The 23,669-nt window shown below is 43.2% G+C and overlaps 1 protein-coding gene across 1 annotated transcript in view; it reads right to left on the minus strand.

The window, feature by feature from the left end:
- The window catches only part of PTPN11 (protein tyrosine phosphatase non-receptor type 11), a 35,570-nt gene extending 15,711 nt beyond the window's left edge, over positions 1–19,859 (minus strand). Inside the window, exons 1-6 of the mRNA XM_087828471.1 lie at positions 19,680–19,859; positions 10,722–10,844; positions 7,396–7,590; positions 5,300–5,492; positions 3,330–3,446; positions 2,648–2,761 (exon numbers count right to left, since the gene is read on the minus strand). Of these exons, the coding sequence (XP_087684597.1) occupies positions 2,648–2,761; positions 3,330–3,446; positions 5,300–5,492; positions 7,396–7,590; positions 10,722–10,844; positions 19,680–19,693 (756 nt within the window). The 5' untranslated portion in view covers positions 19,694–19,859. The remainder of the gene's footprint in view (positions 1–2,647; positions 2,762–3,329; positions 3,447–5,299; positions 5,493–7,395; positions 7,591–10,721; positions 10,845–19,679) is intronic.
- Between the last annotated feature and the right edge of the window lie 3,810 nt (positions 19,860–23,669).

A 23,669-nucleotide genomic window follows, 5' to 3' on the forward strand; every position in this document is an offset into this window, starting at 1 on the left:
CAATATTTTGCTGTTATTAGGAAGGAGGTTCAATTTTGATTTTTAGACATTAAGATGGTGTTCAAAAAGTCCAAACCCTATGAACTGACTCAATCACTTAAAAATCAACAAAGACGCCCTGGCCAGTGTGGCTTAGTTGGATGGGCATCATCCCCTGCACGAAAAGGTTGCAGGTTCGATTCCTGGTGAGGGGCATGCAGGAGACAGCCAACCGATGTTTCTCTCTCATTGATGTTTCTCTCTCTCTATCCCTCTTCCTTCCTCTCTAAAAAAAAAAAATTAATAAAAAATCTTAAAAAAAAAAAAAAAGAGAGAGAAACATGACACTGTAGGGGCAGAGAATGAGAGGAAAGAGAGAGCAAGAGAGAGAGAAATAGTCCAAAGAAAATAAAGGAATTTCTTCAGCATGAAGCTTGTGGAATAAAACCTCTAACCGCTGCAATGCTCTACCCACAGGAACGCAGCAGCCCTTTTATGAGCTACTGGGAGCTCAGGCCTAGATGGAAAGTCCAGGGTATAGCTCCCGCCCGCCATCCTGGAGTATTTTCAAACCCGAGGCTGCAGTCTGGCCACGGACTGCTGTTCAGTGTGGCACTGCTTAGTCACCAAAGGGAAGATTTCCACTAGAGATCACCAGAAAGAATGATTATTCTAGACACAGCTTTGGGGTACAGCTAAAGTCTTGTTTCCATAAAACCTAGCCATCTCGAAAGAGAATTTATAGCTCCCCTGAGCAGGATGTGATCACTTTAAGGAAATCAAACTGTACTGTGGGCTTGAGGACAGGCGCAAGCTCCTCCTGGAGACACGCTGGATGGCTGAGCTGCAGGAGGAATCAGGACATCTGTGTGGCTGTCAGTGGAATGACTGTCACGCCTGTGCAAACTGAAAACAGCTTCAGACAATGACAGAGGAGAACGGCTTGCGTAACAATGAGAAGGCTGGGCTTTAAAAACAAACCAAATTACCAAGGAAAACAAGCTTTAAAGTGCTGGGGAAAAATAACCCCAGTTAACAAGTGTTGTGTGGGGTTTGCGTGTGCATGTGCTGTGTTTTTTTAAATGTTCTTATTGATTTTAGAGAGAGAGAGGAAGGGAGAGGAGGAGAGAGGAGGAGAGAAACATCAATGGGCTGCCTCACACCTCAACTGGGAATCGAGCCCACAACCTGAGCATGTGCCCTGACCAGGAATCAAACCGGTGACCTTTCGATGCAGAGAATGACGCTCAATCAGCTGAGCCACTCCCAACGGGGCTGTTCCTGAATATTGCAAAAACTAACAGAGTTGTATGGCAACGATCAGAAGTCGACTTGCAGAAACTCCCACTGGGCAAAGCTAAAATAATCTGAGCAACAAAAAAGATAATAAACGCCATAGATAGAAGCACGCCAAATGCGTTAAAAATCCATGAGTATATATTGATACCAAAAAAACTTGGGGAGGGGAGGGGAGGAGAATGCTATTTTGACAACTGCTTAAGTAAAAAGAAAAGAATTGAGCATTTATTCTGCCTTGATGATGAAAAACTTATCTTTATAGAACTATTCCAGCTAATAAATAAAGGAATGATAAAGTTAAATATCACAACCTTACACTTCTTACAAATTAATGGACCCAACAATAATCAGTGCTGCTAAGAAAATAAAGGAGAAACGACAGGGCATAAGTACCTCTGGATACATCAACAGAAACCCTATCCATCTTGTTTGGCATGGTATCCTCAGGCACTAACCTAATGCCTGGTATGAAAGAATAAACCTGAGTTCAAGTCTCTGTTCACAGTGTTGAGCAAGGACTGTGAGTGTTCTGCACCCACCCCCACTGCTGAGATTCAGTCAAATTTGCGGAGAGAGGATTTACTTAACCTCCCTGAGTCTCAGGCTCCTCATCTGTAAAACAGAAATAATATCTCAACAAGTGCATCTGACATCCTGTGGCTAAAATTGCTTTATTTGGCCATCCATTCATTCATTTGTTCCACAAATATATGTAAATTCTAAAGTCCTACAGAAGTACAGAATAATGGACTGTTGATGGAGTTTCTACGCTGTGCCAGGCACGGGGACACATGTGAGGGGTAACTATGAAGGTGAACATGGCACAATTCTTGTTTTTGAGAAAATTTTCTGTCCAATGGATGAAAAGAGAGAGGACAAGATAATTGGTAAGTGACACACCAGAGCACAACAGGAACACTGTACATTCCCATTGGGGAACATTCTCCCACCTGAGTTGGTTTCAGGAAAGAGATCAGTTAACTTAACTTCCCAACGTTGTAAATGTCAACACCCAAATTAAAGCTGACATGAGGCATTGGATTCTTTCTGAAGACCCCAGTCAATGCTGGAAACCATCCAAAGGAGTTAGATCCTTTTGTCTGTCTGGGTTTCTGCCAGCAAACCAAGAGCCAAATGGAGCTACTGGCTCATCCATTTCATATTAACTGCCAGCTTCCTTCCCCAGAACACAAAGCCCTTCTATTTCAAAGAAGCCCCCTCAGCAACTCGTTCCATGTCAATCAATGGCTGAATTAGAACATAGATTCAAGTCTTTCAGATCCCATTGCAAACACAAGACCAACTTCTCATCTATTAAAAATAGGACTTAATAACTCATGTAAAAATAATTTTTTTTTTAATAACTTACCTCAAATTCTTCCCAAAAGCCTTGTTTGACTTTATCTGTGGTCTCGGCTAATTTGCTCAATTCTCGAACTCGGCTCTCTATCTCAGCAGCATTGATGCGAGTTGTGTTGAGGGGCTAATCAAATTCAGCAATTGGTGTGAAATGAAGAAAGTATTATTTTAAAAAAGTGTTAATACAAAAAATTAAAATTAAAAAAACACCAGATGTCTGTTTTGGTGTTCATGAAGGCAAGGACAGGAAGTTCACAGGACATTGTAATTCTCAATAAACATTTTCAAATACAGTTTCACTTTCTTTTCTGTCCTGTCAGGAAAAAAGTCTTTTTCCAATCTTCATACACACTTTACTCTGCTGATATAAATTCAATCTCACCAAAGTTGCACCTACAATGACAACTTGGTGAAAACTTGCTTTAAAAGCTCTGAAGGCCTTTTAGAGATACATATGGAGATAGTCGTGTAAATGATGTGATATCTGGACTTTGTACCCAAATAGCACAGGGGGAAGGCAGTGAATGGAGTAATAAATGAAGTAAGATCTGATGCAGTGATCATAATTGAAGCTGGGTAATAGGCACATAGAGGTTCGTGATACTGTTCTACTTCTGTATATCTGGAATATCCTTCATTAGGATTTTTCAACTCTCTAAGGAGATGGAGCTTTAGCTCTCTAATATGCTCACCTGCTTGAGCTGTAGAACTGTGCCCAATGTTTCTACCATGGGATTCTTCTTGTAATGCTCCACGAGATCTGTCAGAGAGTCGAACCGTTCTCCTCCACCAACATCATATTTCAGTTCCTTTCAGCACAAAAAAATTACGTTTATTACTTCTATGTTAGATTACTGTTTTCCCAACTGAAGTGCAGAGACGAACTCCCCGCCACCCCCAGTAGTGGAAAGATCAGACAGCTGTGGCAACACCAAGGAAAAAAGGCAATAAGGACATTAAAATTGTAACAAATAACCCAAGAGCTCACTGTGAGGTGTGAGAAGCAACAAATTAGAATCCAACACCAATTAAGCCAGAAGAAAGTTTCTCCTTCCTGAGTTAAGTAGCTTAAAAAATATGAAAAACAGTATTCTTTACCCTCTACTTATACTGCAGGCTAAGCGGCAATACATAAGGCCGCTGAAAAGAAGGTAAATTACTATTTCTCTCTGAAACACATCAAGCACCAGGGCAGGTGAGGCAGCACTGAGGCCCAAATATACATGCCCTTACTATCATCTTCTAATAATTGTAAACAGAGACCAGGAAATTTTTTCTAACCAGGAGATGGGAATAGGCTATTTAAGGGAAACAACAGGAAAACAGTAAAAACTCAGAAAACGCAAAACCCTAGAAATAATATATACGAAAATATTTGGGTACAAAGTAAGGACCTCTGAAAATCCACTCTTCCATAAAAGCAGCGAGAACACTGGCAAAAATTGTCATCAACTTTTTCAGAACTCTGACAATTCAAGAAGTACTTGCAACAGTCCAAGGAGCATCTAATTCAAGAAAAATGATTGAATCTTGGTAAGAGCAACAAACTGGCATTTTTAACTTGCCCTGTTCCCACCTACCTCTCCCCATTACCTCAGTAGCTTTGAAAACGAGCAGCCTTTTGATCATAGTAGCTATGAAAACAAGCGACTTAAGACAACTAGAGGGGACAGAATGGATTTGGACGACCTATCCCCAAAGAATGGTCCTTATTTGGCCTGTTTGGCAGCTCCCTTGAAAAGCCCTGTTTTGAGAGATTTTATTTGACTGACTCAGAGCTCACTCAGCCTTGTCTTCAGGGGATCTGCCAAAAACAATCAGCAGCAACTGTTTAATATCATGGCTGCCTCATGTGGCAATACCAGTTAGGGCAAATAAAACACAGACCAAAAACGTAAGAGGGAAATCTAGGCTATGACCACAGGGGGCTCTGAAAACCTCCAACATATTCTTGTGAATCTAAAAAGCCATGTAAACGTGCAGGGCTATGTGAAGTCCAAGAAAGATCTGAGAAGGCCCCAATCTTCACCTCTCTCGCTGACTTCAAACTTCTGCACAGCAGGAAATGAAAGCTAAGGCAGAGTTTTAAGCTGCCATAGTACTAAAGTCATACCAACACACACACACACACACACACACACAGCCCCCTCTGGCAAAGGCTGGGAGACTTAATGGTTTGAAACATGTAGGGAACTCTGTCCAATCATTAACTGACCAATAAACTAACCAAACAAAGACTTCAGTGGTTGTACATGACAAAGAACACAGTGTTCAATTCTCCCATCCTTAATGCAGGAACTCTGGATTATGAAGGCAAATGCAGTCACAGGCAAGACTGGGGCACTCCTAAGGAGGAACTGAGACCACTGCTTTAGAGAAAGAGACTAAGGCCGACTCTAGCTACTAGTCGAGCAGAAACAGATTAGACACTGCAGGGCGAGAGGTGATGCAGAGGCGTGACTTAATTGGCCAGAGAGAGACTAGAAATAAATAATTTAATAAAGTTCTGAAATGATGAAACAATTATTATTACTAAAAGTATAGTAGCCCTTGCCTAAGAGAGCAAAGAAAGTAACTTTGAAAGTAACAGTGTCTGTCTCCTCCAAGCAGAAAAATCACCCAAAGACGAGTTTGCCAGACCCAAGTTCAACGAAAGCTTTACCTGACAGCGGATCATGACGTGGGTGACTTTGGACTTGCCATCATTGCTCTCCCCTTTGTCATCGCCAGTTCGGACAGAGAGAACAAAATCTCCAGGGTGGCTCTGGCTCTCACGTACCAGAAAGCTACCATGTTTTCCTTTTTCAGTTAGTAACTTCTCTGCTTCCTTCCCAGAGAGGTGTCCATGAAACCACCTACATTTTTAAGAATGAAAATAAATACAGTTTTGCCATGGGATCATGACACTCTTTCACGAAACTACTATATATAGTCAGGTCTCCTAAACACAATTTAAAAACAAACAAATTCTTCCAGGGGACTGAGCGATTTTGCAACCTAAGCAGGTAGGAAGAATGACAAAGGTGTCAGGAATGACCATTCAACTCTTTCAATGAGCCCCCAGTGATTTGCAGACAGATGTCCTCAACCTTTCCTTTTTCTTTTACATCTCTCACGTTTTAAAAATATGTCAGTTCTCCACACCCAGCACTAAAAGGACCAACTACTTAATCACAGCCATTTAAAGAAATTACAATAGAAAGTCATGGCAGAGACAGTGATTACTTGAATGTTGGCTATTCCTCTGGCATGTGAACAAGATACGAAAAAGATCCTCATTATAAGTTAATTCAGGCATTTCAAATTTTTCCAGATTTCCAACCTGTACTTGGACAGCCTCTGGGTTTGCTAGCAACATCTCTGGCCTGTATGCTGGGTTATCATTGCAAATTTTAATGCCTATAAGACCTAGAGTAGGGGTGAGGGATTTTGCTACAAATGTGAATTCCCATTGCTCACGACCAGAGATACCAATATAGTACTGAATGAGGCCCAGCAATCTGCACTCGTAGCCAGCACACAGAGTCCAGTAGACCATTCGAGGGCAGACGTTGAGAGACTACAGAAAAATTTTAACAGTCATGTTAATAAGGTAGCTTTTCCCCTCAGGATCTTGGTAAGAAAACAAGTACTGTCTTGGCAGATGCTAATGGCTCATGACTAAAGGAAAATACCCTGAGTTATTTTTCATCCACCCTCAACTAGACAGAGTAAAATTTAGAAATAAACTGTGCAGTTAGGTGGTGGACAGCCTTTTGCTTGAAGCTACAGGGGTAGCTGGAGAAACAAATTATCAGCATATAATAGCACTGACACAGAGGTCCAGGTTAAAGAAAATTACCCGAAGATACAAAATCCACAAACCTAATTAAGAGAGCCTGAATTTGTACTGAGTCAGAAGAGATGGGAACGTAGAAAAGCAATAAAATCAATACAAATTAAGTCAAGCTTCAGCTTACATCAGCTCAGCTCCAACACAACAGTGGGGAGTGGTGGGGGAGCTCTGAAGGAATACAATTCCCGCTAAGCAAGGTCATCCTCATACATTTGTGGGTGGGACAGAAAAGAGCTGCGGAAAAATCGGACCCTGGGAGTCCTCAGCTTCCCCACTTCTGAGCTTAAACTGACATCTGTTGGTGGCATTGCTGAATAACTGGTGGAGAGCGGCCACCAAGAACTGCTGGGCTTTGGTGTGGCCATTATCATTCGTCTCCCTCTCGTAGCTCTCAAAGATTAGCAGCTGAAGTTCAGTAGTCTCAGAATTACTGCACGTCCTAAGGATACATAGGAATAGACTGAGAGCCCTAGAATGAGTGTCAATCACACTGACTGGAGCTTTTGCAAGGCAAGGGCACTCTGAGAATAATCGGATCCTATTATTCTGACTTTAATAGAACTTTAAAGATCACAGCTTGGGCTGAAAGAGGCGAAGGGATTAAGACGTAAAAATTGGCAGTTACAGGGATGTAAAGTACAGCTTAGGGAATATACTCAATAATAATGATATATGGTGTCAGGTGGATGCAGACTTATGGGGGGAGTCACTTCAGAAGTTATATAAACGTCTAACCATGATGCTGTACGCCTGGAATTAATATAATATTGAATGTCAAGTGTAATTGAAAATTTTTTTAAAAATTTTTTACACAGACTGCTGCTTGAGAAACAGGTACAAGCCGAAGCCCCACAACACATTTGCATAACACCTATGGCGCAGGAGAGACGCAGAGACTCTGCGTCTACTAAAACACCACTGACCTTTCAGAGGTGGGATCCGCGCAGTTCAGAGGATACTTGAGCTCAATAACATCTCCGTTCTTCTCTTTTAACTGCCCATGATGCTCCATGTAGTACTGAACCAGCTCAGCCAAGGTGGCAAACTTCTCCCCGCCGTACAGGTCGTAGTAGTCACCCGTGTTCTGAATCTTGATGTGGGTGACAGCTCCATTTCTTCTAAAATAGTCCATTAGAAAGGGTGAAAACAAATAAAGCGCTACACTAGTGAAAATAGGTCTCTATTCATTATCGGATTTCACCGAAGCACTAAAACAAACCCAATTAGTGAGTTTCTCCTTTCCCTGTATGAAATGCGAGGAGTGAAATAAACACGGTCCATCATCTCAGCACAGTGCTCTGTTTATCAGATTCTCCCTCAAACAACTTCTACTTTGAAAGTCTGACCTACCCAATTGCGTATTTTAAGTGACAACACTTTTTCTCACCACTAATCAAGACGCATATAATTAAAACTTAAACAAATATGCATCTATCGTGTAACCCAGTAAATCCAATCCTAAGTATCTTGCCCAAAAGAAATGAAACCGTATGGCTACCAAATGACTTGTATAAGGATATTCGCTGCAGCCTTATTTATAATGGAAAAAAACTGAAAATTCAAATATTTATCACCAAAATGGATAAACACATAGCTGCGTACTTATATAATGCAATAAAAAAAATACCACCAATACATGCAACACAGATAAATCTCAAAAACATTATGTTATTAGAGAAAGAAGCCAGGACTTTTAAATCTTGTAAATGTTTCACACGTTGAAAAAAATAAAATTAAATTGACAAAGATTAAAAAAAAAAAACTGAACGCAATAAGAAAGAAATGAAACTAACTTTGTAGTAAGTTCAACTACACAGAAAATGAATTCCTGCAACTGTGAACACAATACTGACTGTACACCCTTAATGGGATATATTCTAGGGACAAAAAGACTCCAAAGAAACCATGAACTTTACTTAATGGGTTTGCAATCAGAAACGACAGTGAGAGTCATTCTGAATCTATTTTCGTACCACGGCATTGGACAGATGAGGTCACAGATTGATGCTCTTGTGGAACAGGGTTCTTGCCACCGAAGAGAAACACAAATGTGGGACGGGGAGAGGTGAGGAAGTTGGGCTGAACTGGAACTATCAGTATGAACACTTGGTTTTAAATATGTAAATATTTATTTCCCAGCTCTGTCCATTGCAAGGGCCTAGAAGCAATGACACTCTGGGAGCATAAACACCAAAAGATGGAGCAAACAGATATCATGTGCTTCCTGATGGGAAATAATGGTACAGCTCCAAAAGCCTTTATTAAAACAGTAAGGGAAATGTGAGCATGGACTACGCATGAGGTAATATGTTGGGTCAATGTTAACGTTCCTCATACATAGTAATGACATCATAGTCATACAGAACATCCTTGTTCCTAAGATGTGCGCACTTCAGCATTTAGAGGTAAAAATCAACGTCCTGATATCTACAACTTATTTTCAAAAGGTCAAGGGGAAAAAAGTACATAAGACACACAAACACACACTCGGAAAGAGAAAGAGCAAATGTGGCAAAACGTTAACAGGTAAAGGGAATGCGGGTGCTTGCTGTTTTCATCTACAAACTTTTCTACAGGCATAAAACTTCTCAAAATAAAAAGTAGAGCGGGGGAAAAACATTAATTCTATAATATTGGGCCTGCTGCTTACTAGACGTGAGACTAGCTCACTAACTTAACCTGTGTGCCTCAGCTTGCGTACCTGTAAGGTAAAGATAAGAGTGGTGCTTAGTCATAGGTTGTTGGGAAAATTAAATAAAATGATGTGTGTAGGGTGCTTAGCTCAACAGCGTGGATATGTCAAGTCCTCGATAATGTTCGCTATCATCGTCGTCATCACCGTCATAATATAATCTCCATCCAAGCTCTTACAGGTCAGTGTCACTTTAGGTTAGATGTCAGTGCTGGGACAAGCCCAGAGGACTCATGATGGCTTCTACCCATTCTGTATGGTAAAATGGAGGTAAAAGCCAATGACAGAGGCTCCTTAAGGAACTAATCTGCACCAAAAAGGGACTTCCAAACTCCCAAAGGGATCCTAAAGGGATCCTCAAGAACACATCTTACTAACTTCTTTATTTAAAAATAATAATACAATCAAATTTGTAAGGCAGTTCAGTTCTAGCTCCAGGAATGAGCTCGAGTAGAGGGAATAAGAACTTAAGAGAAAGTCAACTTCTACCAAAATTCTCCTACACCTACTCAGAGAGACATGTAGTAGGCCGCTGGACATGCTGTTCAAAAAAAGTTTAAACAGCCTGGCTGGGCGTGGCTCAGCGGTTGAGTGTTGACCTAGGATCTAGGCGATCGGGGTTCGATTTCCAGTCAGGGCACATGCCCGGGTTGCGGGCTCGATCCCCAGTCGGGGGCGTGCAGGAGGCAGCTGATCAATGACTCTCTCATCATTGATGTTTCTATCTCACTCTCTCCCTCTCCTTTCCTCTCTCTGAAATCAATAAACATATATTTAAAAAAAAAAAAAGTTTAAACAAACTAAAGACAACCCAATGTCCAACAACAGTGGACCAGATAAACCGTGACGTGTTCACACCATTCAAATGTTACAGAGCCATTAAAATTAGTAATTACACCTATAGGTACCAGAACAGAATGTAAAACTTTTTAAAGGAAGTTGCAGAATAATCCGTACGTTACAAAGCCATGGGTGTGAATTCTAAAAACACACACACCAACCCGATCTCGCTCACACACAGTACAAACACAGTACAAGTACGAAAACATGGTCAGGAAGGATATATGCCAACCTCTTGGTGGCGGTTTCCTCTGGGGAGAGCGGGAGGGGAATGGGACTGGGCAGGGGAACGCACAGGACCACAACTTCCTCAGCGATGTTTTATTTCTTGAAAAAGACAAATTATCTGAAGAAACTCTTTACAAGTATTTTTCCCACTAAGAGATCAACAGAAGGGAAGGAAAAACGCAGGGGGCCGGGTTCCGGATGAGTGGTTTCAGTGGGTGGCTTAGCAACTGGTTATACTCCCCTCCAGCTCATCCTGGGCGGTCTCTCAGGAGACAAAAAATGCCTATCGTCACCCCCCTTCCGCTGCATCCCCAAGCTTCTCACTCTCAGGAGGCTGCACCCCGAGGCCCACAAGCAGGCCTGAATCAGGTCTGATAGGCGGGTGGGGCCTTCAAACCCTACACAAGGGCAGCAAGTGGTCCAAGTGTGGTTTCAACGTTTCCTACCTGGAAAACACTCTGGGGAGTCTCTCCTTTTCTTCCCACTTACCTAACGGAAAGTGTGAAGTCTCCGGGGTTACTTTTACTGGGCCTTGCCAAAAAACTACCATCAACTCCTCTTGTCAACAGTAGGTTTTCGGCCTCCACGCCAGTGATATTTGGGTGAAACCATCTTGAAAGAGAAAGAGAGAGAGAGCAATGACAAAGGATAACTGGTGATACATCTGCACAGCGGAAATGCCTGTGAGTCGAGTGGCTGACAAAAGTACAAATTGAGCCTAGCCAGTATGGTCCAGTGACGCTCACAATCTACCGGAGGGTCTGTTCCCTTACTGTCACCACTGTCGTCTCTTCCTTCTTTTGTAAAATCAGCTTCTAACAAAACTTCTCACGGTTGTCCTCCGCCTGACCACTATGGTGGCAGCCTCAAGTGCAATGTTTACAGCTTCCACCAAGGCCTTTTCCTTTGGGTAGCCTGACTTTCATTCCCATTTAACCTTTCCCTCTCTCAGCCAGCTAATGCAGGCTTCTCTAATTTTTTATAGCGTCGGTGTCCTTTCGGATTGGTTGGAACAAAAGACAAACTTTCTAAAATCTTTTTAATTCGTTTATTATAATAGCACAGGTAGGTATGAAATTCAAAGAAAATGCCCAAGTTTCAGACTCCCAGGTGCACTCTTCAGAAGCAACTACAGTTAGCAGTTTCTGAATCTTTAAGAAACGTCTCATGCATTCACATATACATGCTTATCTACATGTGCACGTGTGCAAACACACTATGCCTCCATGCCCACCCATGTGAAATACACACACACATACACGGAATCCTCCTCATCACTTACAACAATTTGAAGATCTTTCTGTATCAGCACATTCTTTTTAATAGCTACACAGTATTCCATTGTATGACTACACCATCCATAATTTAACCCCTATTCTAGGACACTGATGTTCTTTCTACGTTTTTGTTACTACAAATAACACAGCAGAACACATCTTTTACAATCATCTGTACATACTTTTACAAGTATAATTCATAAATTAATTTTTAGAAATAAAATTGCTATGTCAAGACTTTTTTTTAACTCAAAAGAAGACACCAGTTTCGACTTCCACAAACCGACTGTGAAAGTCCCTGTTTTCTCTCACTGTTACCAATACTACACAGATTATCATCTTTGTCGATTCTGCATCACGGAAAATGGCACCATTCTAGTTTGCATTTCTGTGTGAGACTAAGCACTTTTTCGTGTTTTCAGCCCACTTTCTCCCCCCTTTCTGTGAACTGCCAGTTTGTCATGCTCCTTTTCTACTGGATGTTCTTCTTGCTGATTTACAGGAGCTCTTGATATAACCAGAAAATGATCCTTTATTATATGCATGACAAATATCTATCTTAGGTTTATCGCCCTTTTTACTCTGTCTGTGGTATCTTTCTCCCTACAGAAATTTACCTGGGTGGGATTCAATTCAGCAGATTTTTCTTTTATGGCTTCTGGGTTTCAGGCCATGCTTAGAAAAACTTAACTCACAGCACTGCTCTGAGAGGGAAATAAATTACACACATAAAATGCTTAGCACAGAACCAGCCTGTATAATTTCACCTTAGGAACTAGAGATTTCATTTTTAAACAGAAAACAAACACAATCAGGTCAAGGATGTTAACAGGACCTGCAAGATCTGGCCTGACTTGACTCTCCAGTTCTAGCGACCTCTGTTTTCCTCAAATGCGCCACACGTGGCCTTTTGCACTCCCTTTTCTCCACATTCAGATCCCCCTCCATCCTACCTTCTCAATGCACCACAAGGTCCCCGTGGGTGCTACCAACATGGGCTCCAATCACACATTTCTACAACTGCCAGGTTACAGACTAGACCGGCAGCCCCATGAGCGCAGAGAAGGTATCTATTTCTCTCCCATGTGTACCTCCAGCCCCTAGCAAAGGGCTCGACAAGTTATTCCTCAATAAACACATGTGGCCGGGAGGGAGCGAAGAAGGCAGCCTTGGGCGAGCCCCACCACGGCCATCTCCCACATCCACACAGTTCCCACCTGCCCTGGGTGGTGTCTGTCACAGAATGATCCTGCAAGGTCAGGAGGAGGCACCGATGTCAGCTGGCAAAGGTTCTCTTCCCGGTGAAAATACCAAAACTTGGTGATTCCAAATACATGGGGAGGCTTTGGGACAAGCTTTTGGCTTTTGCGCAGGTGCCTTAAGACATTACTTTGGAAATTCTTATTAAAATTACTGTAGTTAGGCCCTGGCCGGGGAGCTGAGCTGAGCTGGTTAGAGCGTCGTCCTGATACGCCAAAGTTGCAAGTTCGATCCCCAGTCAGGGCACATACAAGAATCAACCAATGATGCATAAGTAAGTGGAACAACAGAAATTGATGTTTCTCTCTCTCAAAAATCAGTAAATTTTTAAAAATTACCGTAGCTGGTAGCATACAGATAAGGGAAAATATCATCCTCAGGACCACCAATCAGGTAAGAACCGACTGAGTACTAGAAATAATAATTGCTGATGGTGAGACTAGGTAGCGAACCACCACTTACACGCGTCACTCGTCAGGCAGATTGGCAATAGGAGATAAGGTTCTTCACCCATTGATTAAATCAACTATATTATTTCATTTACAACTTGTAATTATACCTACTGTGTTATTAAGAGTGAACAGGGGTGAGTGATGTTTACAGAGGAAACTTAGTAACCGGCACTTAGCACCAAGGCTGGGCAGAGTGAGGGCTTAATGAGCATTAGTTATCACTGCTGTTATCACTGTTATTTTTGGCAGAAGACATGGAAGGACAGATTCTGCTCCTGCACAATTACGTCAGTTTCACACGGGCATGCCATTTATGTTACGCTGCCTTTTCATAAACTTAACTTCATGGCTTCAGGGGCTGTGTCTACATTATCTCAAAGGGCATAGAATTAGAAGTTCTATTCCATAACCCATCTACTTGAACTTTGATATCTTGTAAACTCTTCTTCCTTACATATTTATTTTCAAAAAGTATTTGTAATTATCAAAAATTCCCAATTATAGATTTAACAGGTGTGTCCAATCACTGACAATTTTGTGATTTGCAGTGTATTTGTCACTTAATAAGAAACAGGTAGAGTTCATTCAAGCCCTAAGGCTGCAGTGAGGGTAAGGAATTCATATTATATTACAGGGCTGGCCTCAAGCATTATGAACACTTGTAATATAGGGTAGTAAGGCCACACATCTCTAAGCCCCAACCCCATCTCCCACCTAGTGTGAGTGCAAACAACAGAGCTTAGTCTATAAAAACAAAATTTATGTAAATGCACCTGTATTACCTGAAAGGGGGGAGGAAGGCAAATTAGCAGGACTCCATTTGAGTCTATCAACAAGGTGATTAATACGGTGTATCCAGACAGGCTGGGAAGAAACATAAATTTCCAGTCCTCCCTGTGTATACAGTAGGCACCAGACAAATGGCTGTTGAATGAATAAATGTGCGGGGAGTAAAGAAAGACCAGGTAGGCTAAAACACTGAAAGGTGGGGCGTGGAGAGAAAGTCACATGGAGAAGGGAGAGGGGAGGAAGAGTGTCCTCCTCTGACTGGGTCTTAACATCTGCAAACCTGCCAGCCCCTGACAATTCCTTCTAACAGGTCATACTCTGGGCACTGTCAGTTAATAGTAAGGATCTCAGGTCCTAACATGGCCCAGGTGGGTACCACCCACCTCATAGAAAGGGATGAAAACACACACACCACCACCACCACCACCACCATTTGTGAAAAAGAGTCTCAAGTCAATGTCTAAACAAAATTTCTAAAACACATGAGCCCTGTGCTGAGCGGGCTTGAAGAGAGAATTCCTGCCTGCGAGAGTTTCTAAACCCAAACTATTCGCCGGGAACTCACACCAGAGACCAAATGCCCTCGTTAGTGAATGTGGGTCCTGCAAAGGCTTAGCTCTCTGAGGCTAGGAACTTATGTCAAGTGAGTCTTTAAAAAAAAAGGCGGATGGACCAAGAAGAAAATATTGTATCTCTGCACCCCCTTCCCCCAGTGATGTGGAGAAACAGGCAAGCAGGCCAATAATTTCAGGAACTTATTCTCAAGGCTGCTATGCCTGGAAGGGAGTTTAAAACTACAGATCCAAAATCTAATTTCAGTTTCTTGTCTAAATATAAAGTGATACTGCACATATCTTTCTTACTCGCAGCTCCCGAAAAAATCATTACCTTTGTCCTTGTGGAGAAAGGTCAGAGGTCGGTACTTTGTGCAGATTAGAAGAATTTTCCTCTTTTCTAATTAAAATGTAATGTTCTATAGGCAAAGGATAAGTCGTGAAGAAGATGCGGCGAATAGGGACAAGCAGTCTGAGTAACAGAGGCCAGGAAAACAGTTGTTAAGGCAGCTTTTCATGGGCGTGGACAGCTAAGTCTTTATAAATCATCACCTCCTCTGGAGTTCCATTGGTCAGCATCTCTGCCCTGTTGAGGCAATGAAAGGAAGCTGCCTCCACAAGGCTTTCCACCTGGCTGTCCTGCGTCCCTACAGCTCTCCTCCAACACCATCTTGTGAATGAATCGATTTCTTTCCCATCAGCCTTTCCTTACTTGTCTTTCCTTTCCTTTCCTTTCCTTAAAAAGGCCAGCGCTGAATGGCAAGGTTGCCCGTGTTTCCCAGAGGGAAAGGGGAATAAGCACCATGTCCTCTATTGTTCTGCAGAGCAACAAATACAAACAGGAGTTGGCTCTGCTTTCCCAGGACCTTGCGGGACTCACGGACAGTCTCCACACTGACCATGTGCGGGAAGGGCAAGGGATCTCAGCAGGGGCCCCTGCACTGGAGCAGCTCTGGCCAAAACCTTGAGCTCACATGGGACATGACATTAATAAAGACATAGATCTGTGATTTCTCAGCGGGGCAAGTTTATTTACTCCCACGGGAAAAACACAAACACACGGCCACGAGGGAGAGCCTGGGACAAAATGTACTTGACCTGCAAGAGATAAACCAAAGCCAAGAGTCTCAGGACAAGCTAAGTTTTCTGCTCCTCTCAGCTTAAGTCATCAGACATTATGATGAACAAAAGCAAATGTAAGGGAAGATCAAAAACACCAGCCTGCTTTCTTGGCTGAACAAGGCAGAGTAGGGCAGACAAACATTCTCAAAATCTAAATTCAGTACTACACCATCACTAAGTTATCTGGGGAAATGTCGTTTAATTTTCCCAGCACCTTCCTTTCCACGCCTATGATGTTCAGAGTTATTAGTATACTGAATATACTGACGTTTTAATTACTGAGTGCATACAAAATCTAAACCCCACACACGAATCAAAAATAATTATTTTAATAATTAAGCAAAGACTAACACTATCTGATTTCAAGACTTGTTATAAAGTGACAGTAATGAAGACCATGTGGTATGAGCATAAGGAAAAAAAACAGATCAGTGTGACAGAATAGAGTCCAGAAACAGACCCACATACAAATGGACAACTGATTTTCAACGAAGGTGCAAGTTCAGTAAAGACGGACAGTCTTTTCAACAAATGGTGCAGGAACAACTGGATAGCCATATGCCAAAAAGAGAACATGTACCCACACCTCATACCATACACAAAAATTAACTCAAAATGGACCAAAACCCTAAAACTATAACACTTGTAGAAAACATTTGAGACCTTGGGTTAAGCAAAGATTTCTTTTTTTTTTTTATATCTTTATTGATTTCAGAGCGAGGAAAGGAGAGGGAGAGAGAGAGAGAGAGAAACATCAACGATAAGAGAGTCATTGATTGAGTCCGCAGCCTGGGTATGTGCCCTGACTGGGAATCAAACCCCAATCACCTGGATCCTAGGTCGATGCTCAACAGCTGAGCCACGCCAGGCCGGGTAAGCAAAGATTTCTTAGAAACGACACCAAAAACATTATCCATTTAAAAAAAAAAAAAAAAAAAAAAGATACACAGGACTTCATCCAAATTAAAAACCTCTGTTCTTCAAAACACTGTTTAAAAGAAAAAATGAAAAGACAAGCCACAGACTAAGAGGAAAATATTTGCAATTCTGATAAAAAGATTTGTAGCCAGAATAAAGAACTCTCAGGTCTCAATACTAAGAAAACAAACAACTAAGTAAAAAAGAGGGAAAATATCTGATCAACTGAATATGTCACTGAAGAAGATACACAGACAGTAAATAAGCGCACGGAAAGAGGATCGGCATGATTAGTCGCCAAGGAAAATACAAATTAAAACTTCAGTGAGATACCATGACACACCCACTAAAATGGCTTAAATTTTAAAAGCGATAGTACCAAGTGCCGACAAGCACATGGAAGAACTGTAACTCATATACACTGCTGGTGGGAATGCAAATGGTAGAACCACTTTGAAAAACAGCTTGGTAATTTCTAGAAAAGTTAAATATTCATCTACTCTGATGCAGCCATACCACTGATAGGTGTTTACTGAAGAGACATGAAAGCATACGTCCATACAAACTCCTGTACATGAACAACCGGAGCAGCTTTGTTTGTGATAACCAAACGCGGGAAACATAAACGACTGGCGGTACATCCGTACAGCGGAAAATTACTAAGCAATAAAGTAACGAACTATCTGACACATACTACAACGTGGATAAATCTCAACATAATTATGCCAAGCATAAAAAGCCAGATATAAAATTCCATTCCTGTAAAATTCTAGGAAATGCACAGGGACACAAAGTGGAATAGTGGGCGCCTGAAGAGGAAGGGATTATAAAGGACACGAGGAACCATCTCAAGCAGTGATAGGTACATTTATTACCTTGACTGTGGTGATGGTTTCACAAGTGTGTTCTCAAGTCAAAACTTATCAAACTGTACACTTAAATATATGCAACTTATTGCATGTCATTTATACCTCAATAAAGCTGGTTAAAAATAATAAAACAGGCCCTGGCCAGTGTGGCCCAGTTGGTCGGAGCGTAGCCCTGGGCACAGGAAGGTTGCCAGTTCGATTCCTGGTCAGGGCACATACCCAGGTTTCGGGTTTGACCCTCAGTGGGAGCCAATACAGAAAGCAACTGATGGATGTTACTCTCATACATCAATGCCTGTCTGTCTCTCCCCCCTTCCCTCTCTAAAATCAGTAAAACATATCCTAGGGCGAGGATTAATAAAATAATAATAATAATAAAACAGACCTACAATCTGAAAAATAATTATTCTCAATTATGTGTGTCACCCTCATAACCTCCCTTTTTAGGTGGCAGACATTCCTTTTTTATAACAGGGAGGGCTGGGAGAAAGGAGGAATTACTCCATTTCAAACTGTCATCTTTATCACTTGCTGCTTTGGCTATACCCACACTTCCCTGCTTCTAAACTAACAAGCTGGACAAAGTAGGGTCTATTACTACCCTGCCCCTTCCCCACCCCCAGCCCCCAGCCTTTTGTCTCCTAAAGAAGCAGATCCTCACTTGTCTGGAAGAGCAGACACAAGGAACAAAAAGCTCAATGACTATTTGACAGATTAAAGAATAGACAACTGCTTTATTTAAAAAGCTCCCTAAAGAATTACAACATTTGAGGCTACACAATGTTCTGTTGAAATGCAGTTATATACTACCCAGATCTGTAAGCACTTGCCAACGGACCTGTCCAAGCCACTTCCTAAAGCTTCCAGTTTCCGTTCCAGATCCACCAATGAATAATGCACAGGTGTATTTTGAGAAGACATTCCCAATATTTTGAAGTCTCTCACTCAAATAACCCCAACAGCTTGAAACAGTTTTTCAAATACCTAAGACACTGACCATACCGGGACAGTCAAGACTAAACAATGAGTCTTACATGTGAGCTGTATATAAAAGAGTGGCGATACAAAATAGCAGGATCACCATCTGAACACAATAGGTCACACCATGGTTTAGCAATAAAATTAAGGCTTAAAAATGACTGGCAACAGTTATAAAACAGTAAGAGCAACATGGTGATTAACAGTGGAGATTCTGGCTCCACCACTTACGGGCTGAGTGACCTCAGGCAAGTTGCCTAACTTCTGAAACTCAGTTTACTCATCTTTAAAAAGGGGCTAATAGTATCTAGCTCTTGGGTTATAGTGAAGATTAGATCTGCCTGGCTTACAGTAAGAGCTTAATAAATGTCAGCTATTAGTACTACCCTGAACTCTCAAAGGATCTCATTAATTCACGAATCCTCCTCCTCACTCTTAGGTTCAGATCCTGTGACTTATTAGCATGTTCCGTCTGCGCCTCAGTGTCCACATCTGTAAAACGGGGGTGGGGGGAGTGATTCATGTTACCTGACTTTTAAGGTTGTGGTGAAAGATTAAATAACTAGAGATACAGCTCCCTGCCCTCCCGTCTCTCCAAAGCGAAGATCGCTGAGGAAGGAAATACTTCTAATAGCTGCAGATACAGTCAGTTTTTCCATTTCTGGCACGTGAGAGGGGGAGGGGGTGATGCAAAGACGCCTATAAAGGGGTCAGGGGTCCCGAGCGAAGCCCCCACCCCTCCCCCCAAACGCGCGCGCGAGGCAGTTACCTCGAGCAGCTCCGCCGTCCAGGGCCCGGCCCCGCGCAACTCCCTCCCCTTCCCTCCGGCGGCCCGGGCCCGGGAGCCTCCCCGAGCGAGCGGGGTTATTTCGGAATCACCATGAGGCAATTCTCATGAGGCAATGGGTCAGGAATGCGGCGCCGAGCCGGGCCGCTGGCGTCCGCGGCTCCCGCGGCGGCTCTACCTGCCCCCGTCCCGACCGGCATCCCCAGGGCTGCGGGAGCCGGAACTCGGGGAGGCAGGAAATGAATGGGGACCCGGGGGGTGGGGGCGCGGTGGGGCCGGGCCCAGGCCCCGGGAGAGCCAGGAGCTGGAGGGGAAGCCTTCCCCTCACGGCCCCGGCCGAGCGACCGAGGCCCGACCCGGGGCGCCCCCTCCCGGGCGGGGCCGACCGAACGCGGCGGGGGCCGGGCCGAGGCCCGCGCCGGGCCCCTCGGGGCTCCTCACCTCCGCGATGTCATGTTCCTCCCGCCCTCCGGCTCCGCGACGGACCCGCTCCTTGCTCAGGCTCCGCTGGGCCCGGTCACCATCGGGAAGGCCCGAGGGAGGCCCGCTCGGGACCGGACGTGGGGGGTGGCAGAGCCAGCCGGCCGCGCGCAGACCCCCCTCCAGGCCTGGGGATCCCGGAGACTGTGCAGCCGCCCCCCAAGCCTCACAGTTCGCTCCGCCTCCTCCCCCCGCCCTTCGCCGCGGGCGCCGGCGTGACGTCACCCCGCGCGACGCCCGCCGCCACTTCCGGCTTCCAGTCGGCCGGGTACCCTGGGGAAGGCGGTGTGGCGGCTCCGGGGAGACGCGGCCTGGCGGCTCCCAAAGCTCCCTCGCCGGCTCCGTGAGACACCGGGCCGCCTGGCGTGCGCTCTGTGCTGTACACATCCCCAGGAACCGATCGCTTCCGCTCCCACCGCGTCGGTTTCCAGTCCCGCGCCGACTGCCAAATCGAGTTTCATTCATTTCATCCCACACCTCGCCGCTCCACTTAGGGAGCTGTACGACCTCGGGGAAGTTGCCGAATTTCTCTGCGCCTCGGGTTCCTTCATTCCTTTCATTCCTGTAGAATGGAGACAGTAACTTTATTTTCTTCATAGGATGAAATATGTAAGATGCTTAGAACTAGGCCCGGCCTATGCAGTAAGTGCTTTGTGATTGTGAGCCGTATTATTATAATAAAGCATCTGTTGAGTGTTTTGCATTTGCTAGGCACTGTTTTAGACTATGGGGATTGGATAAAGAAGGTGGGAGATGGCTATATATATATATAGACACAACGGAATACTAGTCAGCCCTAAGAAAAGATGAAATCCTGCCATTGGCAACACCAGGAATGGACCTTGAGAATATCCTGCTAGGTGAAATAAGTCAGACAGGAAAAGTTAAGAACCGTATGATTTCACTCCTATGTGGGATATAAAACTGAGAGCAACAAATAAGAAAAACAATCAAAAACTCATAGACACAGACAGTAGGGGTGCTTACCAGGGGGAGGGAAGGTAGAGGGGTAGTAAAGGGTAAAGGGGGTGTAATATATGGAGACGGAAAATGGTTAGACTGGGGGGGGCGGGGCGCACAATGCAATCTACAGATAATGGATCACAGAAATGTGCACTTCAAGCCGATGTAATCTCATTAATGTCACCCCAGTAAATTTAATTAAAAAATAAATAGTGAAATGGGAAGATTTTAGCAGAAGAGGAATATAACCTCTGTGTTTTTAAAATATTACTCCGGGTACTCTGTGAGGAACCAGATGAGGAGAGCAAGACCATTAACAGACCAGAATACTGGAATACTGGTTCAGACCAGAGCAAGAAGGTAGAGCCGTTACCTATGCCCATGACACTAAAGGCCACAGATCTAGTAAGTGAATTCACCCCAAGTTAGGTAGCTCCAAAATCCCCACTTTTTTCCTCTCAATGCTCCCGATCTCACTCACAAAGAACTCTCACACACTGTGCTAATTTCTTCAGCACTGATGTGCTCCTTATAAAAATTGTCTTTGCCATGGCCGGGTGGCTCTGTTGATAGAGCATTGTCCTGATAACACCAAGGTTGAGGGTTTGATCCCAGTCAGGGCACATACAAGAAGCAACCAAGGAATGCATAAATAAGTGGAAAACAAATAGATGTTTCTCTCTCCTTTCCTCCTCCCTAAAATCAAACAAATATAAATTTTTAAATTGTCTTTCATATATGCAAATTTAACCTAGGTAATAGATGTTCCACAAGAAGTTGCCCAACCTGTTTCTCTTTTCAATCTCCCTAAATCCTGGCCACCTAGATGACTCAAACCACATTGTAATTGATGTTAGGCCTGCAGCCTTGCCCTTTCCCATCCATTCTCCACGTAACAGCCAGAGTAATCTAAAACTCAAATCTAGTCACTCCCTATATTGAATACTTCAAAGGCTTCCCATTGCCTTTAGGATGAAGTAAAAAAAAAAAAATTTTTTTTAACCACCATCTGGTCTGGTTCCTGCTCACCTCACCAGCCCTTCCTCTCCCACCACTCACCTCATTCTCTTTGACCCAGTCATGCTGAATAACTCTTACTTCCTCTCCCAACTTAGGGCCTTTAAACAATGTTCCCACTGCACTCCTGGGAGGGTTCATTCCTGATCCCTCCTCCCCATGAACTCCAGTTTGTGCCTCAGGCCTCAGACTAGAAGTCAAGCCCTCTGAGATAGGAAGCCTTCCATGATTCTCCCAGTCCAGGTTATACGGCCCCCAGCACACCTCTCCTAGCTGAGAACCAAACACCCTCCAATATAAACTCTAAGACGCAATATCATGTGGGGGTTGTTATTTATCTCCGAGGCTCAGCCTGGGAGCCCATAGGTAAGTCACTCGACTCTGTGTCTCAGTTCTCTATAAATGGATTAATCAAAGTACTACCCACCCCATAGGGTAGGTTCACAAATAATAAGAGTTAATGTTTGTGAAGTATGATAAGTTCTTACTTAATGTCTTAGGTAGGTTCTTGGAAACTGTGACTTTAAGTGAAATGACATAAAACAGAACCAATTTAACCATAGGCTAACTGATAGAAACAAAAATTAAGTTCCTATATCACAACTGCCTACTTGTTTCCTGTCTTTCTGTGGCACTCAAGAGACATGATTCCATGTAAGCATACGTGTGACCTTGGATAAGTCATTTATTGTAACTGAGCCTCAGTTCTTATATTCTAAATTCCTACCTCATAGGGACGTTTCACTGAGACTTAAAATGATTTAATGTCTGCAAAAATGTCTGCTTTATAATTAATAAAGCACTGCACACATTTAAGAGCATTTTATATATGGCACAACCAGGTGGTTAATGTTTACTCTATAACTAACACTGTACTGTATATCGATTATATTTTGCCCAGTGAAAGGACGTTAAATTTTGCAATACCACAATATAACACAAGAGAGAGATCATTACGCTTCTATTTCAATAGTGGGTCATTTAACAAATACTTTGGGGCATTTACTATGTGAAAGTCTCTGAGACTATCAATGTTTGAGGGGCTCAATAAAACAACTCTGCCCTTGTTATACATTTTCTGGAAAGGAAATTTCTAGGAGGTGCTTTGCTCAGAAAGTTAAACAAAGCTGCTGACCTGCCTTTTGCATTTATTGTTCCCATGGCCACTTTCATCTGCCAAATTTGCATTTTTTAAACTTATTGATTTTCCTTTTTTGAAAGAGAGTTTTTTGTTGTCCCACTTATTTGTGCATCATTGGTTGTCTTTATGTGCCCTGACCGGGGATCTAACCACAACCTTGGCGTATCAGGACCACACCCTAACCAACTGAGCTACCTGGCTGGGGCCAAATATGTATTTATTCTTCCAAACCTTAAAAACCAACACAGAGCATTCCTAAATTTCTCAGAAGAAAGAATTTATGTCCATTTTCTGTTTTTCCCTTGAATGTGTGTTCTTTGAGAGCAGGAATATATTTTATTCATTTTGAATTCTAGCTTTTCTGAGCCTCTGCCATGGAGCACAGTCTATAGTCTGACTAGGGAATAAAGGCATTAAGCCAGCTGTGGAGAAAACGTCCGTGGGAGGTTCCCAACTAGCCTTTCATAGAAAAAATTTCAGTTTACTCGGGGATTAGATTCTTCATCCGTCTGTTCCTCCTGATGTGGGTAATGTGGCAGTGCTTTCTAACGACCTCAGTAAGCAAAATAAAAGGTTGCAACTTTATGTTGGTTCCCAGAAGTACTGTGAGGATTTTATTGGTCCATAACATGAAGCCGTTTCAGAGAAAAGGTTTTTCGCCTTCGCCTGTTATTAGGAGAAACAGCTCTCTAGAGTGTAGGTCTTTCTAAGGAAGACAAAAACTACATTTCCCATGATACCCCGGACCCGGAAGGAGGTGAGACTCGACCCCTCCCGTGATTGCTTATAGACCGGAAGCCGGGCCCTTAGTTCTCTTTCCCATCTCGCAA

The sequence above is a fragment of the Miniopterus natalensis genome, chromosome 20 (genome assembly GCF_054644295.1).
Source record: "Miniopterus natalensis isolate mMinNat1 chromosome 20, mMinNat1.hap1, whole genome shotgun sequence".
NCBI lineage: Eukaryota > Metazoa > Chordata > Mammalia > Chiroptera > Miniopteridae > Miniopterus > Miniopterus natalensis.